The sequence below is a fragment of the Aspergillus viridinutans genome, assembly GCF_018404265.1.
Source record: "Aspergillus viridinutans IFM 47045 DNA, scaffold_1, whole genome shotgun sequence".
In the NCBI taxonomy this organism is placed as follows: domain Eukaryota; kingdom Fungi; phylum Ascomycota; class Eurotiomycetes; order Eurotiales; family Aspergillaceae; genus Aspergillus; species Aspergillus viridinutans.
The window spans coordinates 265,984-292,555 of NW_025091217.1; the positions used below are offsets into that span (position 1 = coordinate 265,984).

The following is a 26,572-nucleotide window of genomic DNA, read 5'->3' on the forward strand; positions in this document are numbered from 1 at the left end:
ACTCATGGTGACTCACGTAGAGCTAACACACTCATTGTGACTCATGTAGAGCTAACACGAACAGCATAACTTATATCCGATCGGGAACCCGTCTCCTATTGCTCAAATCGACAAGCAAGATGTCTCAACTCGTCACAACCATCTCCCGTGCATACCCATGGATGAAGACGCCGTTGATCGTCAGCGCCCCGATGCGGGTTATGGCCGGCCCCACACTGGCGGTTGCTGTCTCCCACGCTGGCGGGCTAGGATTCATCGGGCCGGGCGTCAAAACTCAAGATATCGGCGCTGATCTCGAAGAAGCATCGATGTTGATAAAAAAGCTCTCTGCATCCCAAGCTCAACCGTCTGCACTACAAAACCAACCTCTTCTCCCGGTAGGCGTCGGCTTCCAACTCTGGAACGACGACGTCGAAGTCGCCGTCTCCACTATATGCAAATACAAGCCCTGCGCTGCCTGGCTCTTTGCTCCGCGCAACGGACAAAAAGACCTGGATACCTGGTCCCGGCGGATCCGCGGTGCGTCCCCGTCCACCCGCATCTGGATCCAGATTGGCACGCTAGCCGAGGCAAGGGGGCTTGCACAGGGCCCCGAAGAACCAGACGTGATTGTCGTGCAGGGTGCAGAGGCAGGCGGACACGGCCGGGTCAACGACGGTCTCGGAATCATGGCACTACTCCCGGAGGTGATGGACTGTCTTCCACCGCACATCCCTGTGTTCGCGGCTGGGGGAATAGCTGATGGGCGTGGCGCAGCAGCGGCGCTGTGCCTTGGGGCTACAGGCGTCGTGATGGGGACGCGGTTCCTTGCTGCTACAGAGGCAAGAATTAGTCCAGGCTATCAGCGGGAGATTGTGCGGGCCAGCGATGGCGCCGTCTCGACGACACGGACGATGCTGTATAACCAGCTTCGGGGTACGGTGGGCTGGCCGGAGCAGTACAGTCCTCGGGCGATTATCAACAAGTCGTTCATCGAGCATCAGGCGGGTCGACCATTCGACGAGCTGAAGAATCTTCATGATGAGGCTCTCAAGGCAGGAGATGCTGGGTGGGGACCGGAGGGAAGGCTGGCGACGTATGCTGGTGCTGCGATTGGGTTGATTCATGATGTGAAAGACGCTGAGAGAATTGTCCAGGATGTCCAAACGGAAGTCCTGCGGAGACTTTCAACTGTACAGAATGCCAATTCGGCGCAGTAAAGGAATGGGATGATGGGGTATGCCCTTCAGATTGTCTCCGTACATAAACTATAGGACATAGTAGATAACACATGCTGAATACTAAGAGATATCAAAATGCATGGCTTAGCTATTATAAATGGGTTCCATCCTCAATTCCGGACCTGCCAATCCCTTCATTCGTATCATCCTATGCAGGTCAAGCAACGACACTGAGATAGTTGGAATTACTGACCCTAAATTGCAACTTCTCACTGACCGCTCTATAGCAACCGTCGATTGGTTATTGCGGTTTATTGCAAGTGTCAGCCTCACTAAAATCTCTAGATTGCATCAGCTTGTAACCCTTCAGAACTCCCTCGATTATCGCCCGTCGAGGACATAGGCGCAGTCACAAGGTCATGCCGTAATGCTCTGCTTCTCAAATCCTCTTTTCTTGCGCGCGCTACCATAGACAACGCGACACTCTCGCAAGCTTGCTTCCAGGCTCCCTGGAGGGAACTTTCATCTACACCCATGAGAGTGTCTGCAGCTGCGTTAATCTCCTCCAGATTCGCTCCACTTCCAGGCGATCCTGCTCTCTGAGACAGGGTTACATATTGCAGTGCTAGGACCCACAAACGCTTGGACGTCTCATAGTCCTCATTCAGTCGACTTACTCGTGCGTATACTGACGCAACAGAGCCACAGAGCCTGAAATACTTCCCGTCAGGAGGTTGAATCATCTCCGGCGGCACCAATGACATAAAATCGTCAAGGACAGTGCTCAAGCGTCCCAGTTGCTCCTGAGGTATTTCCAGCAGAGATTGTGCGTCCACACCGGCACATGACTGTCCGTTGAGAAGAAAGGCGACGGCTGCATTGTCCCGCAGATCATAGCAAGACAGTTTCAGTCGAACGAAGGAGCGTACCATATTGACGATTTCAAAGCTGTCGATCACGGAATCGGATCGCTTGCGATTGAAGCTTACAAGGCCAGAATCCTCAAGAGTTCGAAGCGCATTTGCGAAATCAGTCACTCGTGACCGTAGGCTGTTTAGCCAGTTTATAATGCTCAACCACGACGGATCAGCCAATTCCAATGCAGACAGTGAGTTGAATAACACTGAGAATTTGTTGTGATCACCTGGTGCGTACAAGATCAGTGAGGACGGTATCAGTCCTGGGCCAAGGAATACAGCCAGATCGAGAAGCTTGATCGAATCGGCACTTCGCTGGCCGGCAGTATCGTACAGCTTTTCCAATGCAGCCCACAAAGTATGTCCCTTTTCGTATGCTCCGATACAATGATACACCGGAGTCTTGAAAGTCGATTTGGCAAACTCTTCTTGAAACCTCCGATTGAACTCGTGCAAGGAATATAATCCACATCGTAGGAAGGATCCTGCTTGTTCCAAGGCAAGAGGCACTCCGCCAACTTTGCGGGAAATTGCCTTGGCTGTCTCCACAGCTAAAGAGCCATGTCAATACGATGCGACGCATACAACTTGCCGTAGACTTACCTGGAGAGTCTGGTTCTTCAACGCCTGCACAGCGCAGTAGTATGTGAGCACCTGCGTCGTCATCCACACCTTGTACATGTATACCCGGATAGCCCAGCCGAGCGTGCAAGTACGGCGACAGGGTTGTCAACAGGACATGTCCATGATTGCACGAAGGGAAATACTTCCTAATGTCGATATTCTTAGCTGTTGAAGTGTCCGCAGTTTTGGCACCGTCAAACACCATGATCCAAGCCGGATTCGTTACTTGCTCCAGCCACTCCAACACGCGCTCAATTGGTGATTGCTCATCGTCCATGCATCCTTGTATGTTCGACCATATTTGAAAGAAGGAGTCACGGATAGAGTCCCAAGACGAACAATCGATCCACAGTATGGAGTCATACAACTTCCTTCTCACGGAAATGTAATTGACGGCCAACTGCGTTTTTCCGTATCCACAAAGTCCCCGGAGCACTACCCCTTTTCTTCCCTGTCTAGGATCTTCCAGTTCTTCTTCTATTTCATTCATTTCAATCTCTCGACCTGTAAAGACCGTTTGAAGCACTGGCACACTTGAATGGACACTTCGGGCCTGGCGGGATTCTTTAGGTGGGTCAGCACATGCAGCAATCACTTGTACTCCTGACTTACTAGCTTTCGCACTAGGTGCCCAGTATTGCAGAAACGCTTTAGCACCAGAGGCAGCTATTGCTGCTGCATAGTTTTGCCATACTCCATTGTTATGGCCATCGGCATAGTGGGATACGCCGTTGATTATCACACAGGGAAGGGTATCCCACACTCCTCCCCCGATGGTCTCAAAAGCAATTACCTCCTCCGCCTCCGCAATCCTGTCACGATGCTCCCCGGACCTCATTACCGCGTGTCCTGATGCGACCATGCCAATATGAAGTGCAGGCTTGACTGTCTTTTCGCCGGATCTCCGGCGATGGACCTGTTCCTCATCGCATCCAAGGATGCAGCATTCTCCCTCCGGTGCGTCTTCGCAGACCGTATCCTCAAATACGCCGTTAATGCAAACCCAGTCGAGAAGATCTGACCGTCGGCGATGGTGATGTCGATATGCAGATGGAAAAAGGATATCCTTAGATGCCCCTGGATACTGCCACTTTGGACATCCCCGAGACTGTAGCTCTTCCAAAAAGCCAGCACTCTCCTCCTCCATTAGTTTTCGGTTTCCATCGGTCAATAAAGCATTTAACAGAGTCCGTATTGCTCTGTTCGGCCTTCCAAGGACATACTTAACGTCCGTTGTCCGCTGAAACCCCCAAGAACACTGCTCTCCAAGATCAAATTCAATCACACTATCCGCAATGACAATGTCTCCTAGGAAGATATCTCTCTCACTGCAGGACGGCGACGGAACACCGCCGCATACCCCCACGACCAGGGCGAGCTGGACGCCTGTGTAACTGAACACCAGGCTCGAAGCTACGCTCGCTGAGCTGCATTTCCTCGCCTCTGGCGCCTGGCATAAAACCACATTGTGCTTGCCAATCCGTCCGTTTACATAGAGGTTGCAATCCTCGGGTTCCTTATCGTAGATCTCGCCGAATCGGTCGTAGACCTCGTCCAGCGATGCCTCGATTGCCTCGGCTTCACAGGATAAGCTGCAGATAATGGCAATTTCGAACTCGTCGCGGTGTTGAGGACGCATTTCTGAATGGCTTGTCAAGAGCAGTGGCAGAGAACTTCAAATCTATATATGAGTTCGGCGCTCGAATGGGCTGTCGTGAGAGGATCTAATAAAATATGGCTCTTCTGTCGTAGGGCGACCGCTACCAGTGCATAAATTCCACTTGCTTGAAGTCAATATGACTATGAAGCCAGCATTGAGCATTCAAATATCTCAGTTGGGCCTTCCTACTGCTTCGTAGTTAACCTGGAGCCAATCATGAGGCCGCAGTAGCCGCTTGAGCGAGGACCTCTCTTCTCACGATAGGCATGTACTGAGAATAAGCGCGTAGACAATCCAATTATATCTCTTTCACAAAGGTATTGATTGACCGAAGTAGCCATGCATAGGCCGGATCTGCGCTGTCTCGTGTCATCAATCAACCATCTGCATCCTTGTTAGCGGCAAACTTCCAGTGACGTACAAGACCATAGGTTGTGGTGAGATCTGCAGATCTTCTCAAGGCGCATCATAACTATTAGTAAATTGTGAGCACCAGCCGCATTTGCAGTTGAAAAATGGCACTGGTTGATCGAAGAGAAGAACACATTTGTTGACGCTTACGGGTCCCCACGAGATGGCAGTAGAGAGTTATCTGATGAGCTTTCCAGTGATTGCAGCCTGGCGAATCCCAATATCGACTTCTTCTGGTACGTAATTGATTTGTCAATTGATGTTGCTCAGCTTGCTCCTGTTCCTCTGAAACAGAAGTAAAACAACCGTCAGAGTCAGTGTACTATTTATTATGAGACGGCCGATCCCGAATCTCACCATCATGGAAATAAACACAGCCGCACACGAACAGTCCACATTGTAAACTGTTGAATGTAACGTCATTGTTTCACCAGAGACAATGTTCCTTGAAGGTGGAACATCACGAACATCCCTTACATGCCGATCCCCATGATCGACATCGGCTATCGATTTGGCGAGCGGCACATCGTGAACTATTGATTCTCAGTGACAAGTCACATGTGGAATCACTGCAAGCGAGACCAGACTCACAAGTATAAATTGTTCGACTCGATACCTAGGGAGAGTGCGAAGCTCATATTCGGTTGGGTTCGATTCTTCCTCAGTAATCTTTCTTCAATATACTCAATCTCTGAAAATGAAGACAGCCGTCGTTCTTGCTATTATCCCCTTCACACAGGCCCTCGTCGGTCTGAGCTGGAGCGTTTCCAACACTCCCTCCTATGGTCTGAAGGACATCACATTTCCCATCTCGATGGCCAATGCGCCTCATGAGACAGGCTTCTATTTCGCACAGCAATTCTCCTTCAACGGTCTCTCTGAGGTCGGGTATACCGGTCTGCAGCCCCGTCCCGATGCCTCCGGTTCAAGCATCGTCCACGCCGTTTTCTCCTCCTTCGTGGCCGGAACCACGAGCACCGACGAGAACTGCAGCGATGGCGCAGACGGCGGTGCAGGTGTCAGCTGCGGTGTGGAAATTTCAGCACCATATGCTCCACTCTATGACCTCGTGGTCAAGAACACAGGCGGCACCACCTGGACGGCAACCCTGGTCGACACTGCGAGCGGCAAATCGACACATGTCGGGTCGTACACATTGCCGAGTGGTGCTGGAGGAATCAAAAGCAGCCAGGTTGGCTTCATTGAGTATTATCCGTGGAACGCCGGGAGCCATACCTGTGCCTCGCTCCCGTATACCAATGTGACGTTTGGAGCGCCTACGACGAACACTCCCGGGGCCGGATTGGGTCAGTTGAACAAGCCATACGAGTATGGAGATTGCGTTGGAAAGGTGAACTTTAATGTTCGGACGACAGATCAGGGATATCAGGTGTCTGTTGGCTTTTAGAAAAGAAATTCCTCTGTCTTGTTAGAGATCGGGAGATAGGCGTTCACTTTTGTTCGAGTTCGTCATCAATGGATCGCAGCGCCCTCTTTTCCAGAATTTTAACTTCTCTGTACCCATCAATAGTGCGTACAGCAGAACCGTCCACTCGGAGGGCTGATCACCGTGTCTCTCGGGCATGAATCCACTGAAAGAGAAGCCCAAATTGGCCCATTGTCCATGCGGGTCATCTTTCATTGCTTCCAATATAGGGGTACGCAGTTTTCGTACCTGATCAGAAACACAATATTATTTAGGTTCAGCACCAGAGAATACGTGCCCAGAGCCAGAAGAGCAGTAACAATGGCGAATGCCACTTGGTTGAAATCTCGGTTGATGCTCCATAAAGCAGCGCAATAACTTAGTGGCAGATAGAATATGCTTACGTATGTGAGCAGTTTGACGTTCTCACCAACCTGAGTAGGTGTCAGCGCTCAAGACTGTTGACAGTGTGTGGAGACGGGATCGATTCCCCTCATCGACGAAATAATAGACGCGAGGATACTTGAGCGTTTTATCTGCAGCGTAAAGAAGAGTCTGTCCTTGACCTTGAAACTCAGCGTCACTGTCTTCACGTTTCAGGCAGGATTTCAGAGAGGTTGTGATTTATTCTTCCATCGAGCTGGGGCGCATCCTCGATGGACTGGTTCCTTTTATCGTCATCTGGGAGATTATATTCATTTGTACCCGTCCCAGTGGCTTTATCTCCCTCAAGAAGAAGCTGCTGGAGCAGGCTATTTTGGATACGCAGTCGTTCATTCTGCTCTTTGAGCAAACCTCGTATCTCGCTCCACAGGTCGGTGGACGAACCATTTGAGGACCGTCTGTTCTCCATGACCCAGTAAAACCATACATGAATCATCTGATTTGCGCATGTTATAGGCTCAACTATAGTCGAACGAGTTTCAGAAAAAGCTCGAGGAGACGCGGATTGAAGCTGCGACATTGAACGAGGCTGAGTCTCAACGCGTCACCCGCTTTATTCCCAAAAGGGCAAGGCTGCTCAAGCCATTGTTTATGCCTTTTTCTCTTGCTTCTTCACTCTTCCTGGACAGGACAAACGTATCATCGATACATGAACCACTTGTTGAACTGATGACGCAAAATTACTAGACTAAAATTTTCATTGCTAACACCACAGTATCGCAACTAATACATTCTATCGGGACAAACGAAACCCACTGGTCCGTGTCTGGAAGAATCCCGCAGGATCATACCTGAGTCTCGTCTGCAGGGCCTGATCGCGTGTCCTCAACCGACCCCAGTAGTCTTGGTCAGCGTCCGCATCATTCATATACAATGGACGATAAACATTCGGCAGAGTTCCATTAGCAATGTACTCCGTAATCAAGCGACCAAATCCTTTGAAAAGCTCCTGCGTGGCATCGCGCATCCGAGCGTCGGACAGCGCCAGCGTCCACTGCAGGGTGATCTGAAGGAGAATATAGTCCTGGTCTGGGGGAAAGTCAAGCAGATCCTAGGATTCCGGTCAGCAGCGGTTGGTTTGAAATGTATGGGAAACGACTGACTCCTCCGAGCTCCAAGGCTTTCTGTGCGATGTTCCGTGGGAAGGGCTGGAAGGCGATGGTTCCCACCATACCGGTCTCCAGCAACACCTCGTTGTTTACGTCAAGCCAAAAATCAAAGATGGACTGCAAGACCTCGGGGGACATGTCTTTTGGGACGGGGAGGGTTTCACTTGCAACGCTGTATCGGCTTCCGCTGTACGGTGTCAGTGCTGAACGAGTATTTCCGGACGCAACTTACTGAATGATATATTGGTCGCCGTTTTTCAGCTGTTCGAGTCGGTCAGACATGAGCAGCGCATTTCCAAATTGATTCAGCACCCACCAGATCGGTATAGCGGTCATATGTCCGGGTTTTATCGACTGGATTCAAGGCAGTAAAGTTGTCAAAGATACCCGCCGGGGGCTTCTCCCCATTATAAAAGAGGAACATGACCCAGGTATCGATCGCTGGTGCGTGCGCCCTGGTCACAATAATTGAAGCCTTCTCATCGGGGTAGTACTCGACAAAATCCTGCACAGCAGCAAGCATCTTCGCCGTATCCACCCCGGAGAAGATATAATTTCCTCCCCAAACGGGGTGATCCATCGGGCGTGTCTGGACGGTATACGAAGTGACGACCCCGAAAGAGCTGCCTCCACCTTTCAAGGCAGCGAAGAGATCCGAGTTCTCGTTTGCATTTGCATTGACGATCGTGCCGTTTGCCAGCACGACCTCGTAGTTGAGGATATTGTTCGCTGCCCAGCCATACTGCGGGCTGAGGTAGCTGAGACCACCTTTTCATGCTCAGGAACCACATTCATATGGGAGCAGAATCAAGACTCACCTCCTAGAAGCAATCCTCCAACACCTACACCTCCCAGCCTCCCGCCGACAACTGCCCGCCCGGTTCCCTCCAACTTCCCCTGCACATCCTCCCATCTCTGCCCCGGCCCGATAACAGCCGTCTGGGTGGACGGGTAATACACCACCTGATCGAGATTCTTCGTGACGATCAGCAATCCGCCCTGTGTACTTGCGAAACCAAGGTTAGGCGAGTGACCGCCGGATTTGACCGCGAATTGGTCCTGCGTGTACCCCAGCGCGGTGATCACATTTGACATCTCCTGCGCATTGTTTGGCACAACCATGCACTCGGGATGAAGATCCGAGCATGCCGCCGACCAGTAGTTGGTCAAGTCGTTGGCATACGACACCGAGAGCGGATACTCAACCTGGAAGCCATGATCGGCCAGGACGGAGCAGAGACTGTCCGAGGTGCCTGTCAGGGCGTTGACGAGGGAGGTGACTAGCGAGGTCATATTGCGGTTATACTATTATCTACAGAGTCATACCAATGGTCAGCGCCGGCCAGCTTTAAGTACTGCAATGCGCCGAAATGAACCATCAGCCACCTTCGATAGATCACAATCTCTGATTCTGCACCCACTAATCCTAGCTCCTGCATTAGCTCTGGATCAATCTCTAGAACCTGATATGGGTTTCTAGGAGAAAAGGATTTGATTTTCCCTGTTATATGAGTCTCGGCATGCAAGTTTCGGACCGGACTTGTTCATTGCACCCAATCATACATTGTCGGGCTTCATAGCTTGGGATTGATTATGGCCAGTCAATGGACAATCCCTCTCGGCTAGAATAGCCATTATGATGCTCAAGGATGAAATTGAGGGAAGGCTGGTATCTTGGCCCTCTTGCTCGTAGGACGGTAGTTTATTGATGGATGGGATCTTTGCCTGGACATTTAGCCGCTGTACGAGCCTCAGCCCTGTGTATTTCATGTCTACATTTGAGTCTCCCATCTGTGAGCCATCATGGTGATGATGCTTTTATGCCTCCAAATACGAGATGGCCTCGACAGTCTAGACCCAATTGGGGTGATATTCAACTCGTCCATGGTGGCTTGCATCGGCAGATTCCACCAACCAGTAGATCTAAGCAAAGACCACCAGTTCTTCACGCTAGTCAAGCGCCAGGAAGATTTCCATCTGTCATCTGGATTTCTCCTCGACAATTGAATTAAGCGAGGGGCCCCGTGCCCTTTGCATGAGATGGCTAGTCAATGCAGGACTTCTCCTAATGCGTCCAAATCTCCGAAACCTAATCCTCTATGATCTTTCCGGTCTCCCTTCACGGCACAATGACCAGTCCTACGAGTGAGGAGGAACCATCGTTCAATCCTGCTGGTTCATGCACGATGACGTTCCAGTCACCAGTATGGAGTGCCATGTCTCGCTTCCACATACTGAGGGTCCTACCCTGATAGGCTGCACTTGGATTTCTTTCTCTCTAAGAAGCGAGTTCTCATGTTGGTGACTGGGTATCTGCTGTTTGAACATATCGGCGATCTAACCATGTAACTGGGTCTGTAGTGCCAAGTTTTTCAGAGCTCGCGTGATCAAGCTTAGTGGCTGTTGCAGTGCATGGAGACTAACAGCTCACGATGTAGAGGGACTCCGGGGGAAACTATCAGACTACGACGCGCTCATATCTAACCCGCAGGCGATCCGCTACGTCGCCGAATTCATGCATCAAACAGGCCTGCTCAGCCAGTTCCGCTATGTGGAAACAGTGGATGAGCAGAACCAGGAACATGGAAGCCTCCTGCGAGGCTCCGGAATAGATGTGGAAGACGATGGTTAGATGGACCGAATAGCTGCCTAGGGAGGGTCTTCCTAGACGCGGAATCGCACTATGTTTGGAATGACTACATGGAATGAGGTGGGATAGGTATCGCGCCAGATGGCGCAGGGGAGACATGCAGTTGAGTGGCAGGCTGCTTTGGTTGTGATTTCTACATTCTTTTCGATGTTTCTTATGTCTTCGTCTGCATTTGTGGGTTATGGGATAGGCGTTTGGATACTAGATTCCTGCTTCATTCGGCGAAGCGCCTGCATAGCTAGTCGCTTCTATAGACAGGCTCTAACAGGTTAATAGAATCTTGATTGATTGATTGATTGATTGACTAACAGCTCACAACAGAGGTACAGGAGGAGTATCCTTTCCGCCGAATACCTCTCCTCTTGACCTGTTGACAGGTGGATTATTATTTGGACACTGCTTTCTGACGGTATCCTACATATGCTGACTTGAGGGCTCACACCCGCTGTAGCTGAATGCAATTAGATGACCCAGCAGCTTCTGGGCTACCATTGAAGACAGAGGAAGTGTCTCATTACGCCCTAGTGATGTAGTTAATATTTAGTGTTGATTCAATCCCAAGAGTCGCTATATGTATTTGTATCATGGATCTTCTAATCTAAGTTTGGCATACTGATCCACAAACTCGTCAAAAAGCTTGTTAAGCCCGTGAAGGTTCAAGGGATCCTTGTCATCTTCTTGACTCATGAAGCACAGCATGTTGTGGATGTCAAAAGCGATTGCCAACAGATATCCATATTCAGATTCCAGGAACACCTGGTCCCCAGTATCTGAATCACCCTGTCAGTTTGTTCCACTGTTTGGCATATTCCTCGCAGAAGTGTCTCTTCTCCTCTTCTGTGTACTTTCTGCACCTTGCTATCCTGCTCTCCTCGTCAAACCATTTGAACATCTTCTGCATAAAATGCCCACCAATGTCAAACGCTCGATAGTTCTGCATCACAAACTCAAAGTCAATCAAGGCAACTCTGCTCTCTCCTTCCTTCGGATTGTTCTTCACCATGACGTTCATGAATTGCACGTCATGGATACACCACCCTGTCTTTCCTCCTATGAAATGCAGCTTATCCACCACTTTCCGCAACCTTGTTCCAAAATCGTAGTTGACCAGCTCGTTTACATTGACACCTCCTTCTTGCCCTAGTACCTTCAACTTGCCCATCCCGTGGTACTTCTTGAGTCCGTTGATGATGGCTTCGTAGTATGGTTCCACCGCCTTTTTCTCCAGTGGCATCTTCAACACATGGAACTCTGCCAATGCTTTAGCAACATCCGCTCGGATGACCGTATCCTCGACATCCCCCGGTTCCATATTACGTGCATCAAGGAACTCATCGATTCTCCCGAGCGTGCCATCCTGTGTCTTGAAGAATCCGTAGACTTTGGCTCCCAGGCCAGATCGGCCGTACTCGTGGCAAAATAGTGCTTCCTCATTCTTGCTCGGTACCAAATGCTTGAAAGCTTCGAGATCGCTCCCAGTGCCGTTATGAAATTTGATGAACACTTTCAAGGGCTCAGCAGATGTCCCAGTGGCCGGCTTCGGTCGTTCTACGGACAGTGGGCGTTGGCAAACGATGCATGGTACGACATGGTCAGGGACTCTGGGTCCACGGATGGCCATTCCTCTGTCAGGAATGAGCCGATAATATCTTTGACGTCTTTTTTCGTAGGAACTTTGTCTTTGGGAAGAAACACGGGAACAGCTGTCAAGGTGACCATCTTGGTTTGATGTGTGGAATGGTGTTTGGGATATTGAGGTGATAACTGAACAAACAACTGTAATAAAATATATGCTAGCAGTGGAATGATCCATTAGGGATATTTACAGTTTTAAGTGACAGCGCTGCGTCTCAATTATAAGAATTACTGGTCCAGCCCTGAAGGCTTTGGATCTGTGATCCACAGGAAGGGCATCGGGGTCTTAAAATTGTCTAGCCTCGAATTGGGCCCCAGCATCTGGGTTCTACTTCCTTGTATTATGTGCAAGTGCAACCTTTTAACCCTGGAAAAAGACATGCTGTTATTACCCAGACCTTTCCACTACTATACTGCCGCAGTCAATTACCTCGATATGAGCGCGATCGTTGGTAGCTCACACAATTATGGAATATCTGCTATTTCAAAGATATCTGCGATCTAACAATGTAACTGGGTCTGTAATGCTGAGTTTTACGGAGCATGATCGAGCTTAGTGGCGTTGTTGCCTGCATGGCATGCTATCAATATCAAAAGTCCCATGATGTTTCCTTGTCTAATGGTGGTCTCCCAGGAGTGTCAGAGCAGGCATGTCGAGTTGAAAGACTTTCGAGATTTCCTCTGCGTATCGATGTTTCGAGGACTGGCCGACCTTCAATGAGTGTGAGAGGGGCTTCCTAGAATGCCTCCGGATCGGGTGTCTGTCTTTCTGGGACAGATGACGAGTTCTCAGTCAGCATGCGAATATTTCATTGGTCTAGGTTATTTCACTCCTCTCCGCAGACGTAACTGATCAATATAGTCCTCGTCCTGTGTCTCGTTGACCCGAGCGTACCTTGTCCTCAACCGATTACTCCCGTACTGTGGGATGAAGACCGCATGGTACAGACAGTGACTGGCAGATTCGATATCTGTCCACTCTTGTCCTAGGTCCGCAGCGTCCTTTCCGAGTACTTAAAACAAGTTGCTTTGAGACTGAATGTTTACCGGGATAGGCCCGCCCTTTTCTTCTGGAATGACTGTCAACCGTCTCTATCTGGATTATGGCAGCGTCCATCAAAAGGAGACGGGTGTATTGGCCGATAATCTCCCCAGAACTGGAGCGAGTAAATCTATTTCCAGCGTCTCAGATCTCGCGAGCTGGGAGACACAGCGTGTGTTTAAGCTACGTCCACAATGTAATCGATACCAGTCGCCTTGTTGCTGAAGTTTGGAGAGTTGGCCATTTCATATACACCAGGGATCGTGTCTATCCTCGGATTCCTAAGGGATTAGAATGCTTGCCAGACGCTCCACAAATGCTACATCACGAATTTGACACGTACCCGGAGAAGATGCAATCTTGCCTCTATTCAGACAGACAACAACGACACAACAACACAGGATTAAGATCACTCCCATCAGGTAATGGTAGATCATGTTGATCCAAGAGATAAAGCACTCGCTCTGCAGTAACTCATGATCATGCAGGCAAAATGATCCTTTGTTGGATCACCTAGAGCAGCCGTGAAAAGGTGGACGACACTGCACACCATCATACACAACGCCGAGCCTTTCTGAAGCTATCCAGGCAGATTATGTCGTCTTTCATAGTGAATGATGATGAAAATTCTGCATGATCCAAATGTGCTCTTAGAGATTTCACTTTCTGCATAGCCTTCAGACTTCCGTTGCATTCACATATGCCACTGATCCTAGGACTATAAAGTCTCAACACTTCCTGCTCAATCTTCGCTCTCTATCAGAGGAGCCGACGTCTTCATGTCACTTGCGACCTGAAGGTAGTGCAAGATGGTCTTCTACGCCTACGCCAGCTCAGGGGTAAGCTCTCCAGGTCAAAATGCGGTGCTCGACTAACCAACGAAGGGCTTCGCTGTCTGGCTCATCACTGCCAAGGACAAGGACACCTTGGATGCCTGGTTCCGTGCCATGGAGACCTCACAGTTCGGAAACATCGCGCGAGTCAATGCCGAATGGTACCGGTACCAGAACTTCCGCATCGAGCATTCGACCACCGACCATCACCTCGCCCAGATATTTGACGGACTGATCCTCTTCAAACCCTTGTATGGCTACAATGATTCGTGGCACATGATAAATAACGGGCCTTTTGTGGATTGCTTTCACTACAACTGGTAGCCTCGTCCTTCTCTTCCTCATCGCAGGGTAGCTGACTTACTCTTCCTACAGGTACTACATCCGCTCCAAGAAATACAAATCTCTCTATTGGACCGTCAAACGCAAGACAGAGATGGAATCACTTCAGGTCTACGCCAGCACCAAATCCCGCGCCCGGTTCCAAGCCGTGAAAAGACTCAGCCCGAATTACGCGCCCTCTCCGGCAGATAACCTCATTCTCGGCGACGATCTTCTGTACCTTCAGCATGACTCCGGTTTAGTGTCGTTCATCCGGAACGCCAAGGGAGCCTTCATATTGACCATATCCGCTATTCCGTATCATTTCAGCATCAGCCAGCTTAGTAACAGTTTTGCTCCGCAGTTGGACGACCGCATTGCCTTTTTGGCGGGTTGTGGCGCTGAATGGGAGCTGGTGTATTAGCTGTCCTAGTTGTGTGGGATCTGGACTTCGTTGAAGGATTGGTAGAATACTGCAGATGCGATATTTGGGTACTACTACATCAGTGGTAACTTTCGGTCGTGCTACAATGAAGTGAAATCAGACAGCTAGCAGTCGGATCTGCACAAACAGGCGTTGCCATCATTGACATTGTCATCTAAATCTTCAACTTGTATTTGCTTATCATTCCTCATAACTCAATGACTTCTTTCCAGTCCAATCATCATCATAATATGTACATCCGCCACTGGATCCTCAACCCGAGCAGCCTGTTCACGTCCTCCCTCCCTGCACCTACGCACAAGAACATAAAGCATGCAATCAAGCTTCTTTCTGCTTCAGTCTTGGGTCTGGTCGTCAAGCTTCTCAGATTTTCCCTCCAGTTTGTCTGGGAACCTCCACACGCATTGTCTGTCCTAGTTCCTCTCTTGATCATGCAGGAATGTTGTGACCCGGACAGCGCTCCGATGAGTTTCTGCCGGGAGTCACGAGTAGACGATGTGAAGAAAGCAAGGTTTGTAGTGGGATGTGGATACTACTATCTGCCACTGTTCCTGTATGAGGGACAAGCAATTGATGCCTGAGGTATACTGGTGTGAATAGCTAATTACACCCTCTTTCTCAGTGATGTCCCCTGCAAAACCACTCTCGCAGCAACAAAGAACACCACACTAGCCACCATCATCGCCCCAGCAAAGGCTTGCAACCCCCAGTAAGTCCCATGCTGTCGATTCAGAATCGCCCCCGCAATTGGACTTCCGGTTAGCGTCGCAATGCTCATGCAGGTATACAGTACTCCCTGTCGTACACCCGTTTTGCTCATATCCGCCGTGATCTGACTGAGCAGCGCCGGAACCATGCCGACAAACGCTCCGGACGCGAACCCATACAGCAAGCTGAAGATCACATAGACGGCCGCAGAGCCAGGAGCCAACAGCGTTCCAGGAATCCAGAGGACGAGGATTGTCAGCGCAGAAAGCGTACACATGGCGATCATCACGTTGAACCGCCCGAGTTTATCTCCAAAGTAACCGGGCAGGATCCGACCAGGAAGACTATATTGTCAGCTTATATCTCAAACGTGCAGGTGCAGACTAACCTTGCGGCATTTAGAATCGTCAATAGATACTCCGCTAGACTCCGCCGAACCCCATCCTCCTGCGCTTCGAGTATCACATAGTTGATCGGCACAAACATCGCCCAGAAGCCACAGCAAGCCGCCAGCATCAACAGCACAAACGGCACCTCCGAGAACGGCCCGATGTAATCACTGAACTGCACCCGCCTCGGCACAGGCGCGATCCGCGAGCGGACAGTCATATTCGCGACAACCAGCAACGCTAGCACCACAAACGCCGAGATGCGCAGCGACCATCCGAATCCAACCCGCGGCAGCAGTCGCGACAACATCGCCGGGAAGACAACACCGCCTATCGACGACCCGCTCGACATGATCCCGAACGCGAGAGCGCGGCGCTTATCAAACCAGGTCGCTGTGCAGGCCGAAGCGGGATAGAAGACGAAGCTGGCGCCTAGGGGGCTGCAGATACCCTGCGCAAGGAGGAACTGATAGTACTCGCTCGAGACGGAGATCATCATGAGGCCAAAGACGTGCAGGAATGTGCCGATGAGGAGCATCCATTTGGGGCCGTAGTTGTCGAAGACGCGGCCGAGGACGATGCCAGCGGCAAAGAGGACGAATGGCTCGAGAGACAGGATCCACGAGATACTGGATGCCGAGTACTCGCGCAATTGATTATGTTGGTAGTAGTCTTGGAAGACACCGATCGCTATTTCGGTCAGAATTGGTCTCTGTCGGTGACACGGGCAAGCTCACCGTTCACCCACCCGAATCCACAAAACAGACAGCACCAGGCTCCTGCGACCACCGTCCAAGCATGGAGTCCATGGTCCATTGGTGCAGCTGACTGTTCTTTGGTTTCGTTCGCCGTTGCAGCCACATCGTGCTTCACTTCTGCAGCGGGGCCAAGTCCCTTCTCTAAGCCAGACACTCTCATCTCATCTTGAGAAGACATACTGGGCTGCAGATGGATATCCCACCCAGTTATTACAGAGGACAGAAGTCGTCTCAAAACATTTTGCAACACTTCAACGAGAGAAAATCTTATCTACCTTAACCTTTTTGGGTGTCCGCTCATGTGCCTTCATTTTTAGCTCGTATTCTTCTCCAATCAGCAGCGCACCAAAGCTGGTCTCACCGGTTGCGTTAGAACAGAAACTTCCCGGGGCGTCGGCTAACTGGTAGAGAGCTTTGTTGACTCGAGAATATATACTCCAGCGGTTCATCAGGTGTCGGTTCATCAATAGGGTAGTGTAATAGTGTTAATCAGAGTTTTATATTTGCTCATGCGGCTACTTCCTCAGTATAGCCTCTTGATTCGGCGATAGGAATGGTGATAACTTGATAAGATGACAATTTCAGAATATATATCTGACTAGTCTTGGCCACTTTATGATAAGGGAATTATATTGCAAAAGCACAACCCAAATTGATCAACGTCTACAACACCTTATCCAACCCCATAAGCCATGCGCTTGACAGAGAAGGATCGTAATTCCCCAGGATCGTATGACGGATCAATGATACGTGAGGATGTTTAAGCTAGTCCATAGTAGGAATAGTCAGTGGCATTGGGCCGAGGCACAAACGCAGTCAACAAACGCTCACTTACACTACTCTTCATTGAACTACGTCCTTGAAGCATTGAAAGCATCAGAAATAGGTATGAATATAGTGACTTGACCTCGAATACACTGAAAGCACACTACTGTTTCAAGGCATGTGATGTGTGAACTTGCCAACGACGCTTATCAGTCTAGTGTGGAGGCATGAGGGGGATCGTCGCGATGCATGATCATCCGCAGCTGAGCTTTCAAGGTCCTTGAAAGCAACTCTCTTGTCTTCACTCTTGTCTTTATAAAATCTCACTGTCCTTGATGTTATCTCTGCCCTGAGCAGGCATCATATATTATAAAAATGCAGCTGCGGGCTGTTCTGTTTCTTACTGGGACATTCCTGGCCTCAGTCGCCCAAGGTTTCGACATCTCTCCATTGGAACTGAAATTCCCGCTTCTCCATCACCTGCGACTGCTGGATGATGAAAGGAGTGCATCACTACACCTGACGTCTTCAAAGACATTTATAGAACACAATTTCTCGGTGCCTATTGACCATTTTCACAATGAATCTCGATATGAACCTCATACTCACGACCATTTCAACATCCGCTACTGGTTCGATGCCAGTCACTACAAAAAAGGGGGACCAGTGTTTCTCATTGCAGCCGGAGAGACGGACGGTACAGATCGCTTCCCGTTCCTGTCTCAGGGGATTGTGACCCAGTTAGCCAAGACCTATAACGGTTCTGGAGTTATCCTGGAACACCGCTATTATGGTCAGAGCTACCCGTTTGCCAATCTCACCACGAAGAATATCCGGTTCTTGTCGACTGAGCAAGCATTGGCGGATTACGCTTACTTCGCTTCCAACATTGTATTCCCCGGACTGGAGCACCTGAATCTGACTGCCGGGGCCGTGCCGTGGATTGGATATGGAGGCTCCTATGCCGGAGCTTTTGTGGCTTTTCTTCGCAAGGTCTACCCGGAGGTCTTCGTCGGGGTTGTTTCGTCGTCAGGAGCCACCGAGGCCATTGAGGATTATTGGCAATATTATGAGCCCATTCGCCAATTTGCACCATCCGACTGCGTGTGGAATATCGGGACTTTCATGGATATTGTGGATACAGTACTGATTGAGCATGCCCAGAACGAGACATTAAAATCGCATCTCAAGGCTGTTTTTGGCGCAAGTCCCTCAACTAGCGATGAGTTTTTCGTGTCGGCTCTCTCGAATATCCTTGGAGCCTTTCAAGGCCGGAACTGGGATCCTGCGGTCGGCGATGGCACTTTTCAGAGATATTGCAAGAATCTCACGAGTCCGGCATTGCTCTATCAGCAGAATAATACCATAAAGACGTGGACGGAGGAGCTCATCTCGGCCACAGAGTATGATGCAGCCAACTCTAGCTTGGTGACTGGGATGCTCAATTACGCTGGTTACGCGAACGCTACGATTTTCTCCCGTGTTGACCAGGCCCTCCGTACCTCCAATCCCAAGTCGCGACAGTCCCTCGAAAAATCATCAGGGGTTAGCTGGGGTTATCAGGTCTGCACCGAATGGGGATACTTTATGCCAGGCTCAAGCGTCCCAAAAGATCGACTGCCTCTTATCTCCCGTTTGATCACGCTTGCCGGGGTATCTCAATTCTGCAAGGACGACTACAACATCACCACGCCCCCTGATACCGATCGCATTGACAAACACGGAGGGTTCAACTTCTCCTATCCCCGGGCGGCCATTATCGATGGACTGGCCGATCCGTGGCGTGACGCGACGCCGCATGCGGACGGTGCTCCGCCAAGAAATTCAACGGACGAGGAGCCGTTTATCCTTGTAGACGTACCGGCTGAGGATGTCTGGGATGGGATTCGCGGTGCGGTACACCACTGGGATCAGAACGGCTTGTCCAAAGAAGACGAGCAGCAAGGGAAAACCGCACCAAAGGCCATAGTCGACCTTCACCAAGAAATTGTACGGTTTGTGGGGGTGTGGCTGGAGCAGTGGAGAAAACACGAGGATATCTCGGACCCTTCGGCGAACATGGCAGTTGGAGGACAGGCGGTACTAGACGGGAATTGACTCATTGAGTAGAGAGGTACTCAAGATTGAAGAGTGTAAGAAGATGATGACGATATCTGCCTAGTGATAGCGTGACATTGCAAGCTCCGTAGCATGTGTTTGACACCAGAAATCTCCACTGGGAGAAACTGTTTCACTGTGGACCGTTCAACTCTCTGGTGAAAGTGAATCAGAGAGATTGACACTGCTGATCCAAACCAATAGCATCGACAAGGCTGAAACTAGTTTGTCAATGTTGCAATTAATAGAGTCTGTCCATTGGACTGCGTGGGGCGCACACCTTTCCAGCAACGTTGATAGGCTTTCCACTGCCACCGATTGTAGATCCGCAGCTGAAAATAACTGAACCATCAATATTTCTGGACTACCATCTCCACATTTGCATTGGCATTCTGATGACAAACAGATGGTGGATGAATCAAGGGCGCTGGAATGGCGGAAGCCGATCTTAGTGCTCACTTCTCCGAACTCTGTACAGCCACGCCCGACATAGCAAAGACGGACATTGATCAACCCGGACCCTGGACCCTGGACAGCCGTGCACACGGGCACTAATTGGATATTAATTTCTATGTTTAGGGCGCTAAAGAAGGATATATTGGGAGTGTCTCACAAGCTACGACCGCGTCTCACTTTTCAACTACCTCGCAGCGGGGTTGCGTCCTTCCGCATTTGTCTTTATCGAGCTTACTCCGGCCGCTGATATATTCATCCACATGTGCCCGACACACTTTCAACACGCTCAGACGAGCTGAACTTTTGAATTGCGGTCGCGTTCGACATGAGGCCGTTGGAATTGAAGCTCAAGCCGGAATTCCGCCGTTTCGCATCAATGGCGCTGGCCGCCGTCCTGTTCTTCTGCACCCTGGTGCTCTTCTACGAAGTGATGCCGGCCTCCTGGGGCGTGTCTCTGCACGAGATGACCGGAAAACCCACGGCCGGCAGCCACGGTACCAATCCCGGGCCATCCGGGACCGGCTCGAGCGACGACTTCCAGCATACCGACCGGCGGTGCCACGCGCAGCCGGACCCAGGGAACATCCTGTTCATCGTGAAGACGGGCGCGACGGAGATCTACGAGAAGTTACCGACGCAGCTGCTGACGACGCTGGGCTGCGCGCGGGACTTTTTGATTTTCTCCGACCTCGAGGAGCAGATCGGCCCGTACCATATCCTCGATGCGCTGGCGGACTTCAACGCAACCATGAAAGCCACAGATGCCGACTTTGAGCTCTACCGGCAGCAACAAGCGTACCAGAGAGGCGGGCTGGACATTGCCACGCTCAAGAACGATGGCAAGGCCGCCTGGACGCTGGACAAGTACAAGTTCCTGCACATGGTGGAAATGACGTGGGCGCAGCGCCCGCACATGGACTGGTACGTCTTTATCGAGAGCGACACGTATGTCGTGTGGACGAATCTGCTGCTCTGGCTGCGGCAGTTTTCGCCGAACGAGACACTGTACATGGGTTCGGCGTCCTTTGTCGTGGACCAGGCGTTCGGGCACGGCGGGAGCGGGTATGTCATTTCGCGAGCGCTGATGGAGGCGTTTGTGGGGAAGAACCCGGGGATGGCGGGCCGGTACGATGATGTCTTTGCGAACGAGTGTTGTGGGGATTTCGTTCTGGGCCGCACCCTGAAGCAGGAGCTCAACGTGGGGATCCAAAATTTCTGGCCCCAGGTGAACGGCGAGAAACCGGTGACGCTGGAGTTCGGGTCGAAGCAGTGGTGCCAGCCCGTCGTCACGATGCATCACGTCATGCCGCGCGAGCGCAGTGCCATTTTCGATTTCGAGCAGGCGCGCGATGATGTAACGGTATGTCTCTGAGTCAGTTGATACAGCGCAGCACTAACAGATCTAGGTACCACTTCTCTTCCGGGAACTCTCCGAGCTGTCGTTTCCACCGGGGAGGATGCGCGTCGAGGAGGAAGACTGGGATAACCTCGCCGATGTGCCCGTGGAACTGGACAATCCATCGATGGAGGCCTGTCGAGATGAGTGCCTGAGTCACGACACCTGCTTCCAATGGCGGTACAGCGAGAAGGAGTGCCACGTATCGACAGAGTCGTTCCGACTGGGGACAAAACGCCTGCCCGAGGATCAGCGGCGGTGGTTCTCAGGATGGAACGTCCAGCGAATCCAAAAATGGCGGGATACGCATCCGTGCAAGAAGCCCGCGTGGGTGAAGCCACATTAATCCGTACATAAATAGCGTTGTAGCATATCATGATAACGAGATTCACTTCCATGTCTATGACTTGTACTGGTAACCGCATCTAGTCTATACCGTACGTATACGTATATGTATGCTAGCTCGTATGAAACCGCTTAATCCTCGCCATCCGCCTCACCGACCTCACATCCTCAACTCGCTCAAGACTATCATCCAACCGCTCATTCGGCAGCACAATCGCCCGATCCAGCTGATACGGTAAGCCCCGATGCCGCCCGCGAATCATCATCGCACAGATAACCAGCTTGCTGAAGACGGAGAACTGCCCGCAGAGGGAGGTATTCACGGTGGGATAGCCCAGACTCAGACCCACGTTTGCGCTATCACATCATTAGTACTGTCAGGATAGAAATTAGATAGGGAGAGGACATACTACGCAGACACAACCTCAAAGAAGATGGGGAAGACGGCGAACGACTGGGACCGTCTGTCAGCTTGCCTCAAAAACAGCAACGGGGAAGGCAGGGAGGGCTACCGGTTCCTGCGGGTCCATGACCCGATCCGACTCCGCGATACAGATACAAAAGATGCCTAAGAAGATATACCACAGGTCAAAGGTGAGCTGGTTGCGGATATGCGATAGGACATAGGAGCGGCCGTTTGATTCGTCGATGGTAGCTGCGTCGTCGGGGTAGATGCTTAGTGCTCGTTCCTCGTAGGTATTTGAGGCGCGGACGCTGATGGCGATGGGGTAGATGGCGATGTACATCATTACCAGCAGACTGAATTGGACGGCGGGGTTGACGTTGGCGAGGTTGAAGACTGCGGTGCCGGTGTGGCGGGCGGAGGCGGCCTGGTAGATGGCGGCGAGGACGCGGGGGCCTGCGGGGAGGACGGTGACGGTGGGGTTGTGGAGGTCGAGGACGATGATGAGGATGACGTCGACGAGGTTCATGGTGAAGAGGATGGCGAAGAGGACCCAGGTGGGCTTGCTGGGGAAGAGGAGGGTGTAGCAGCGGCGGGGGTGGTTGAGGAGGAAGGCGAGGGGTTCTTTCATGGAGGAGTGGCGCGGGCAGAGCTTGGACATGGCCCAGATGACGAAGCGCAGGAGACAGGGGTAGAGGGTGTTGCCGGCGTAGGCGAGGAAGCTCATGACGATCAGGGGGAAGGTTGCGTCCTGGAAGCTGATCATCGAATCGGGGGTGAGGGTGAAGCCGAGGTTGTCTATCATTGTTTGGGAGGAATAAAAGGCCCTACTCATGCTTAGCAATTGTAGGATAGAAGGTACACAGCGGACTCACCACCAGATGTTGCCTTGGCCACATTCGACAAGGTATTCGCGGTACTTGGGGTTTGCGTGCTGGATCCAACCGACCAGGCAGATTGCACCAAAGAGATGGAGCCCGAAGAAATACCCTGTTCGGTCAGAGATGTTCTGTGAAATGAAAAAGATGACTTACCAGTGACGATCTTGAGCAAGAGTTTCAAACTGCGGTATTCGATCCCTCCCAGCATCTCTCGATCCTCGTCGGTCAAGTTATGGAATTGCGAGTTCCGGCCGATAGTAGCACGGGATGACAGTTCAGGCAGGGCCAGCTGCTGCGAAAGGGACTGGTCGAGGGGCTCTGTCTGGGCCTTGGGGCCATGGCTGGGGGACGGGCCGAGGACAAACATCGTGGACGCAACTCGCTCCAGCGTGTTTGTCCGAGCCAGATTGAACCGCCGGCGAGAAGTGCCGGCCGTGATCTGAGCGTCAGTGGATTTGGTTCGCTCTGTGTCCGTCAGTTTGTTATAATCAGTATCCGGAGCTAGCCTACCACAGTCGCTCAGCGTATCGTCGACTTCCACGATGGGGTGTCCTCGATCCCGTTGCCAGGGAGGAGGAACGTATAGAGCTCTGTCCCGGCCAGAATCGTGCACAATGTCGGCAAAGGTGATGCTCGGAGATCGAAACCGGGAGTCTGGATTGCGCAAGGGCGGACTCTGCGACTCATTCGGGCAAGAGTCTTGTCTGAGCGCCATCAGTAGTATCCAGCATAACCAACGGACATTACTCACTTTTCTGTAGTTGTGGCGTCTGAAGTTATCGCCGTCTTCGAAGTACTGTCCCCTCCCGCTTCGGCGTCATCCTTCCGTCTTTGCCGGAGAAAGGCAGGGGCTGTATCACCAGATGAGCCCAATTGCTTAAAGGCACCAGATATGAATGCATACCAAGTTCCTTGAGACGCTTTTCGAACCAGCGCAGCCGTACAATCACCACGATGATGTTGATGAAACCAAGATTGCTGATAATGGGAGCCACATAGATGTAGACCTGTTGATACGTTTTCAAGCGATTGACATCAACACTAGGCCGCGTCAGTATCTCCCATCACCAAGGATCGAGCGACCAACGTGTTCAGCCCGGATTCTGTCGAGGCACTGGCCCCGAAGAAGAACGCGTCGATGGCTCGGAGGTTGCCATATGGGTAGATGATGACCAAACCGAGGATGCTCAGAGTGATAATGTACGCATCTGCAGTCGAGTAAGTTTTCAGCGTTCTCTTTGTTCAGGAAGTCTTTACTGACAATGCAAAGTGATGAAATTGAGGGAAGGCTTCCACATCACTGGGAACTTGCTCAACTGACGCACGCAACGAGGCAGCTGAAGAAGCACTTAGAGATGAAAGCAAGACGCAAAACAAGAGAAAATGCATGCTCTTTAAACCATGGGTCATTACACGTGGGGTGAACCATGTGTGCGTGTGGCGGTGCCTGAAGCTGTAATCCTGATAAACCTTAGCGTGCGGGATTTATCTGGGCCAATCCTTCAAGACTATCAAACATATTGGAAGATATTGCTCGTTTAGCACGACAAATCCCATGGTGCCCCTTATCATATAGGCAAATTATTTACCTAAGGCGAATTGTCTAATCTTGTACAACTAAAATATGCGATCTGCAAGCCCTATTCATAATGTCACACATATCACAAACGATCCGTCATCTAACCTCAACAGTCCACCTGTTCATCCCTCTGCCTCAATATCTTAATGGTAAACTCTACTGTAAACTGACCAGTTGGAAATCTCCAACCCGCGCTGTACTGACCGAGTCTCTTGACGCCCAGCACCACATCGCGGATGAAAAAGACCAGATGTAGAGTCCTAGACGACCATCAGCTTGCACCTAGAAACGATCGAACAACTCACATGATGGTGATCTCAAAGACAAGCCCCACGATTATCACCGCCTTGATCGCGTTCAAAAACCTGTCACATCTCGCCTCGAACCCTGGAGCTGGAAAACCCCGACCATAACCATCGCATTGTCTCCAGTTCGCAAGCTCAGGGGTGTCAAGAGCTGGATTGAGCGCGAAGAGGAATACGATCAACGCATCTAAGATGAGGTTGACAAAGAGCCATGCGCCAGTGTTTGGGACGGTTAGTTTGAAGATGCCGAACAGGCTGGCGGCCGCGCATAGGAAGCTCTGTACCCGTGTTAGGGATGAGATCGATCTGGTCGAGGGAAATGCATACCAGAGGGAGCAAGACTTCGATGGCAACTCTCATTCCCCAGGGGAGAAAGTCATAATAAGGGGAGAGTTTCACGACCAGGTAGACGGTGAGGCTGTACAAGAAGGTCAAGGCGGATATTATGACGGACGACCAGATGAGGATGGTGACAATTCTCGACGGGCATGTTGGTCGTGTTGTGGTAGTATCCTCGTCATTTTGTCCAGGAAGGAGAGGAGATGTTTCATCCATATTGAGCCTCAATGTGTTGATGCGTTGAAGAGGGATTCATGGGATGTGAGGCTTGGAGGGACAGGTTGTCAAGCTGATACAGTCTAACCAATGCTAGTTAATCACTCTAGGCAGAATCAACTGTTAGGCCTTTCGCAGCAATTAATAAGAATGTCATATCATTAGCCATAGTGCCAGCTAAGCCTCTGATAATACCCATTAAGATCATAGCTCCTATCATCCTCTAGCTAGCTATTCTAAATGCATGTGAATGCCATTTTTCCCCAATAATAAACTCTGAGGGGAACCAATAGCAAGAGTCACCAAATTTTAACCCAATCCTAACTTTGTATATTATTCCCATGCTTCTCTAAACTCAGAAAAGTAAGACATAAATTGTCCACAGATGCTTTCAGATGCTGTTTTTCATCTTTACCTTTAATAATGTTTGACGATGATGACAAGACTTGAATTCACAGTTGCTTAGGCCAGCACAGCTGAACATGGGCTCAGAACGGGCCCGAATTAGCAGTGACGAATAGTGTGATACATTGGTACGATATGCTGATGGACCAAGGAAATTGTCTACTTGGAATTCTAGTATACAAGTGCTTATATTAAAGTGAGCATCTGGTGGCTTCTAGAAGTGGATATCCTTTGGAACGAGTATTGGGACTACAGCGCTGGAGAAGTCGATATTATCACGACAGAGGACCAAATCATGGAGCTTGTAGTTACTTAGGAAGCACAATATTTGAAGCATCCTAACATCTATGCAGAGAGTGACATGAGCAAATACTGCGATGGTGTAAATGATGCCAGATTCTCAAGAATTCCGCCCTCCATTTCAGAGGAAGCATACAGAGACATAGCATGGCAATGAGCGTCTGCCCTCTTCCGATCAATTGAATCCGGTGCCATGAAATTCCTCATACCAACATTTGAAATAGCATTCGCTGTGCGTGACTACACAATAGTGTAAGAAGAATTCTGAATGTTGGATCCTTTGACCAGTTAGCCAGCAGTTCCCTATAAATCCAGAATATGCACACCTCTTTTATTCACAGGTATTATAGCTATTGAGAAGACATTGTTCCCTTCCTGTTTAATTGAGCAAAAGCCATGCTCTCCTCAATAGAAGTGAGTAGCGCACAAACTCACTCCCTTACCATCTCAAATCTATGTTTCTTGCTCCCAATTCACCGCTCTGCCGCCCTCTGCGAGCGCGGCGCAAAATACTGCAGAACATATTTCAGCAGATAGACTATAATGAAAATAC

General features: G+C 50.5%; 10 protein-coding genes across 10 annotated transcripts; 5 read left to right on the forward strand and 5 right to left on the reverse strand.

Annotated features, from left to right (window-relative positions):
* Positions 1 to 119: 119 nt before the first annotated feature.
* On the forward strand, positions 120 to 1,199 carry Aspvir_000070 (nitronate monooxygenase; the record flags this gene model as incomplete). Its single annotated transcript, XM_043265214.1, has 1 exon — positions 120 to 1,199. One exon carries the CDS (start codon positions 120 to 122, stop codon positions 1,197 to 1,199), a length of 1,080 nt encoding a protein of 359 aa, XP_043121149.1.
* A 302-nt stretch (positions 1,200 to 1,501) lies between these two features.
* Aspvir_000071 (Pfs and NB-ARC domain protein) lies at positions 1,502 to 4,340 on the reverse strand (the record flags this gene model as incomplete). The annotated part of the gene is made up of 3 exons (XM_043265215.1): positions 1,502 to 2,628; positions 2,681 to 3,265; positions 3,314 to 4,340. The coding sequence occupies 3 exons, from the start codon at positions 4,338 to 4,340 to the stop codon at positions 1,502 to 1,504; spliced, it is 2,739 nt and encodes a 912-aa protein (XP_043121150.1).
* A 1,129-nt stretch (positions 4,341 to 5,469) lies between these two features.
* On the forward strand, positions 5,470 to 6,180 carry Aspvir_000072 (uncharacterized protein; the record flags this gene model as incomplete). Its single annotated transcript, XM_043265216.1, has 1 exon — positions 5,470 to 6,180. The coding sequence occupies one exon, from the start codon at positions 5,470 to 5,472 to the stop codon at positions 6,178 to 6,180; it is 711 nt and encodes a 236-aa protein (XP_043121151.1).
* Positions 6,181 to 7,375: 1,195 nt separating this feature from the next.
* Aspvir_000073 (uncharacterized protein) lies at positions 7,376 to 9,044 on the reverse strand (the record flags this gene model as incomplete). Its single annotated transcript, XM_043265217.1, has 5 exons — positions 7,376 to 7,693; positions 7,746 to 7,938; positions 7,984 to 8,012; positions 8,068 to 8,519; positions 8,570 to 9,044. 5 exons carry the CDS (start codon positions 9,042 to 9,044, stop codon positions 7,376 to 7,378), a joined length of 1,467 nt encoding a protein of 488 aa, XP_043121152.1.
* A 2,132-nt stretch (positions 9,045 to 11,176) lies between these two features.
* Aspvir_000074 (putative choline kinase) lies at positions 11,177 to 12,120 on the reverse strand (the record flags this gene model as incomplete). Its single annotated transcript, XM_043265218.1, has 2 exons — positions 11,177 to 11,904; positions 11,958 to 12,120. 2 exons carry the CDS (start codon positions 12,118 to 12,120, stop codon positions 11,177 to 11,179), a joined length of 891 nt encoding a protein of 296 aa, XP_043121153.1.
* Positions 12,121 to 13,887: 1,767 nt separating this feature from the next.
* Positions 13,888 to 14,656, forward strand: Aspvir_000075 (uncharacterized protein; the record flags this gene model as incomplete). The annotated part of the gene is made up of 3 exons (XM_043265219.1): positions 13,888 to 13,917; positions 13,963 to 14,231; positions 14,287 to 14,656. The coding sequence occupies 3 exons, from the start codon at positions 13,888 to 13,890 to the stop codon at positions 14,654 to 14,656; spliced, it is 669 nt and encodes a 222-aa protein (XP_043121154.1).
* A 625-nt stretch (positions 14,657 to 15,281) lies between these two features.
* Aspvir_000076 (putative MFS monocarboxylate transporter (Mct)) lies at positions 15,282 to 16,710 on the reverse strand (the record flags this gene model as incomplete). The annotated part of the gene is made up of 3 exons (XM_043265220.1): positions 15,282 to 15,729; positions 15,774 to 16,464; positions 16,512 to 16,710. The coding sequence occupies 3 exons, from the start codon at positions 16,708 to 16,710 to the stop codon at positions 15,282 to 15,284; spliced, it is 1,338 nt and encodes a 445-aa protein (XP_043121155.1).
* A 962-nt stretch (positions 16,711 to 17,672) lies between these two features.
* Positions 17,673 to 19,394, forward strand: Aspvir_000077 (putative extracelular serine carboxypeptidase; the record flags this gene model as incomplete). The annotated part of the gene is made up of 1 exon (XM_043265221.1): positions 17,673 to 19,394. One exon carries the CDS (start codon positions 17,673 to 17,675, stop codon positions 19,392 to 19,394), a length of 1,722 nt encoding a protein of 573 aa, XP_043121156.1.
* A 781-nt stretch (positions 19,395 to 20,175) lies between these two features.
* Positions 20,176 to 21,592, forward strand: Aspvir_000078 (glycosyltransferase family 31 protein; the record flags this gene model as incomplete). Its single annotated transcript, XM_043265222.1, has 2 exons — positions 20,176 to 21,210; positions 21,257 to 21,592. 2 exons carry the CDS (start codon positions 20,176 to 20,178, stop codon positions 21,590 to 21,592), a joined length of 1,371 nt encoding a protein of 456 aa, XP_043121157.1.
* A 112-nt stretch (positions 21,593 to 21,704) lies between these two features.
* Positions 21,705 to 25,314, reverse strand: Aspvir_000079 (uncharacterized protein; the record flags this gene model as incomplete). The annotated part of the gene is made up of 13 exons (XM_043265223.1): positions 21,705 to 21,948; positions 22,002 to 22,045; positions 22,104 to 22,821; positions 22,870 to 22,984; positions 23,029 to 23,340; positions 23,386 to 23,579; positions 23,627 to 23,726; positions 23,780 to 23,916; positions 23,963 to 24,083; positions 24,137 to 24,223; positions 24,626 to 24,714; positions 24,760 to 25,037; positions 25,087 to 25,314. 13 exons carry the CDS (start codon positions 25,312 to 25,314, stop codon positions 21,705 to 21,707), a joined length of 2,667 nt encoding a protein of 888 aa, XP_043121158.1.
* Between the last annotated feature and the right edge of the window lie 1,258 nt (positions 25,315 to 26,572).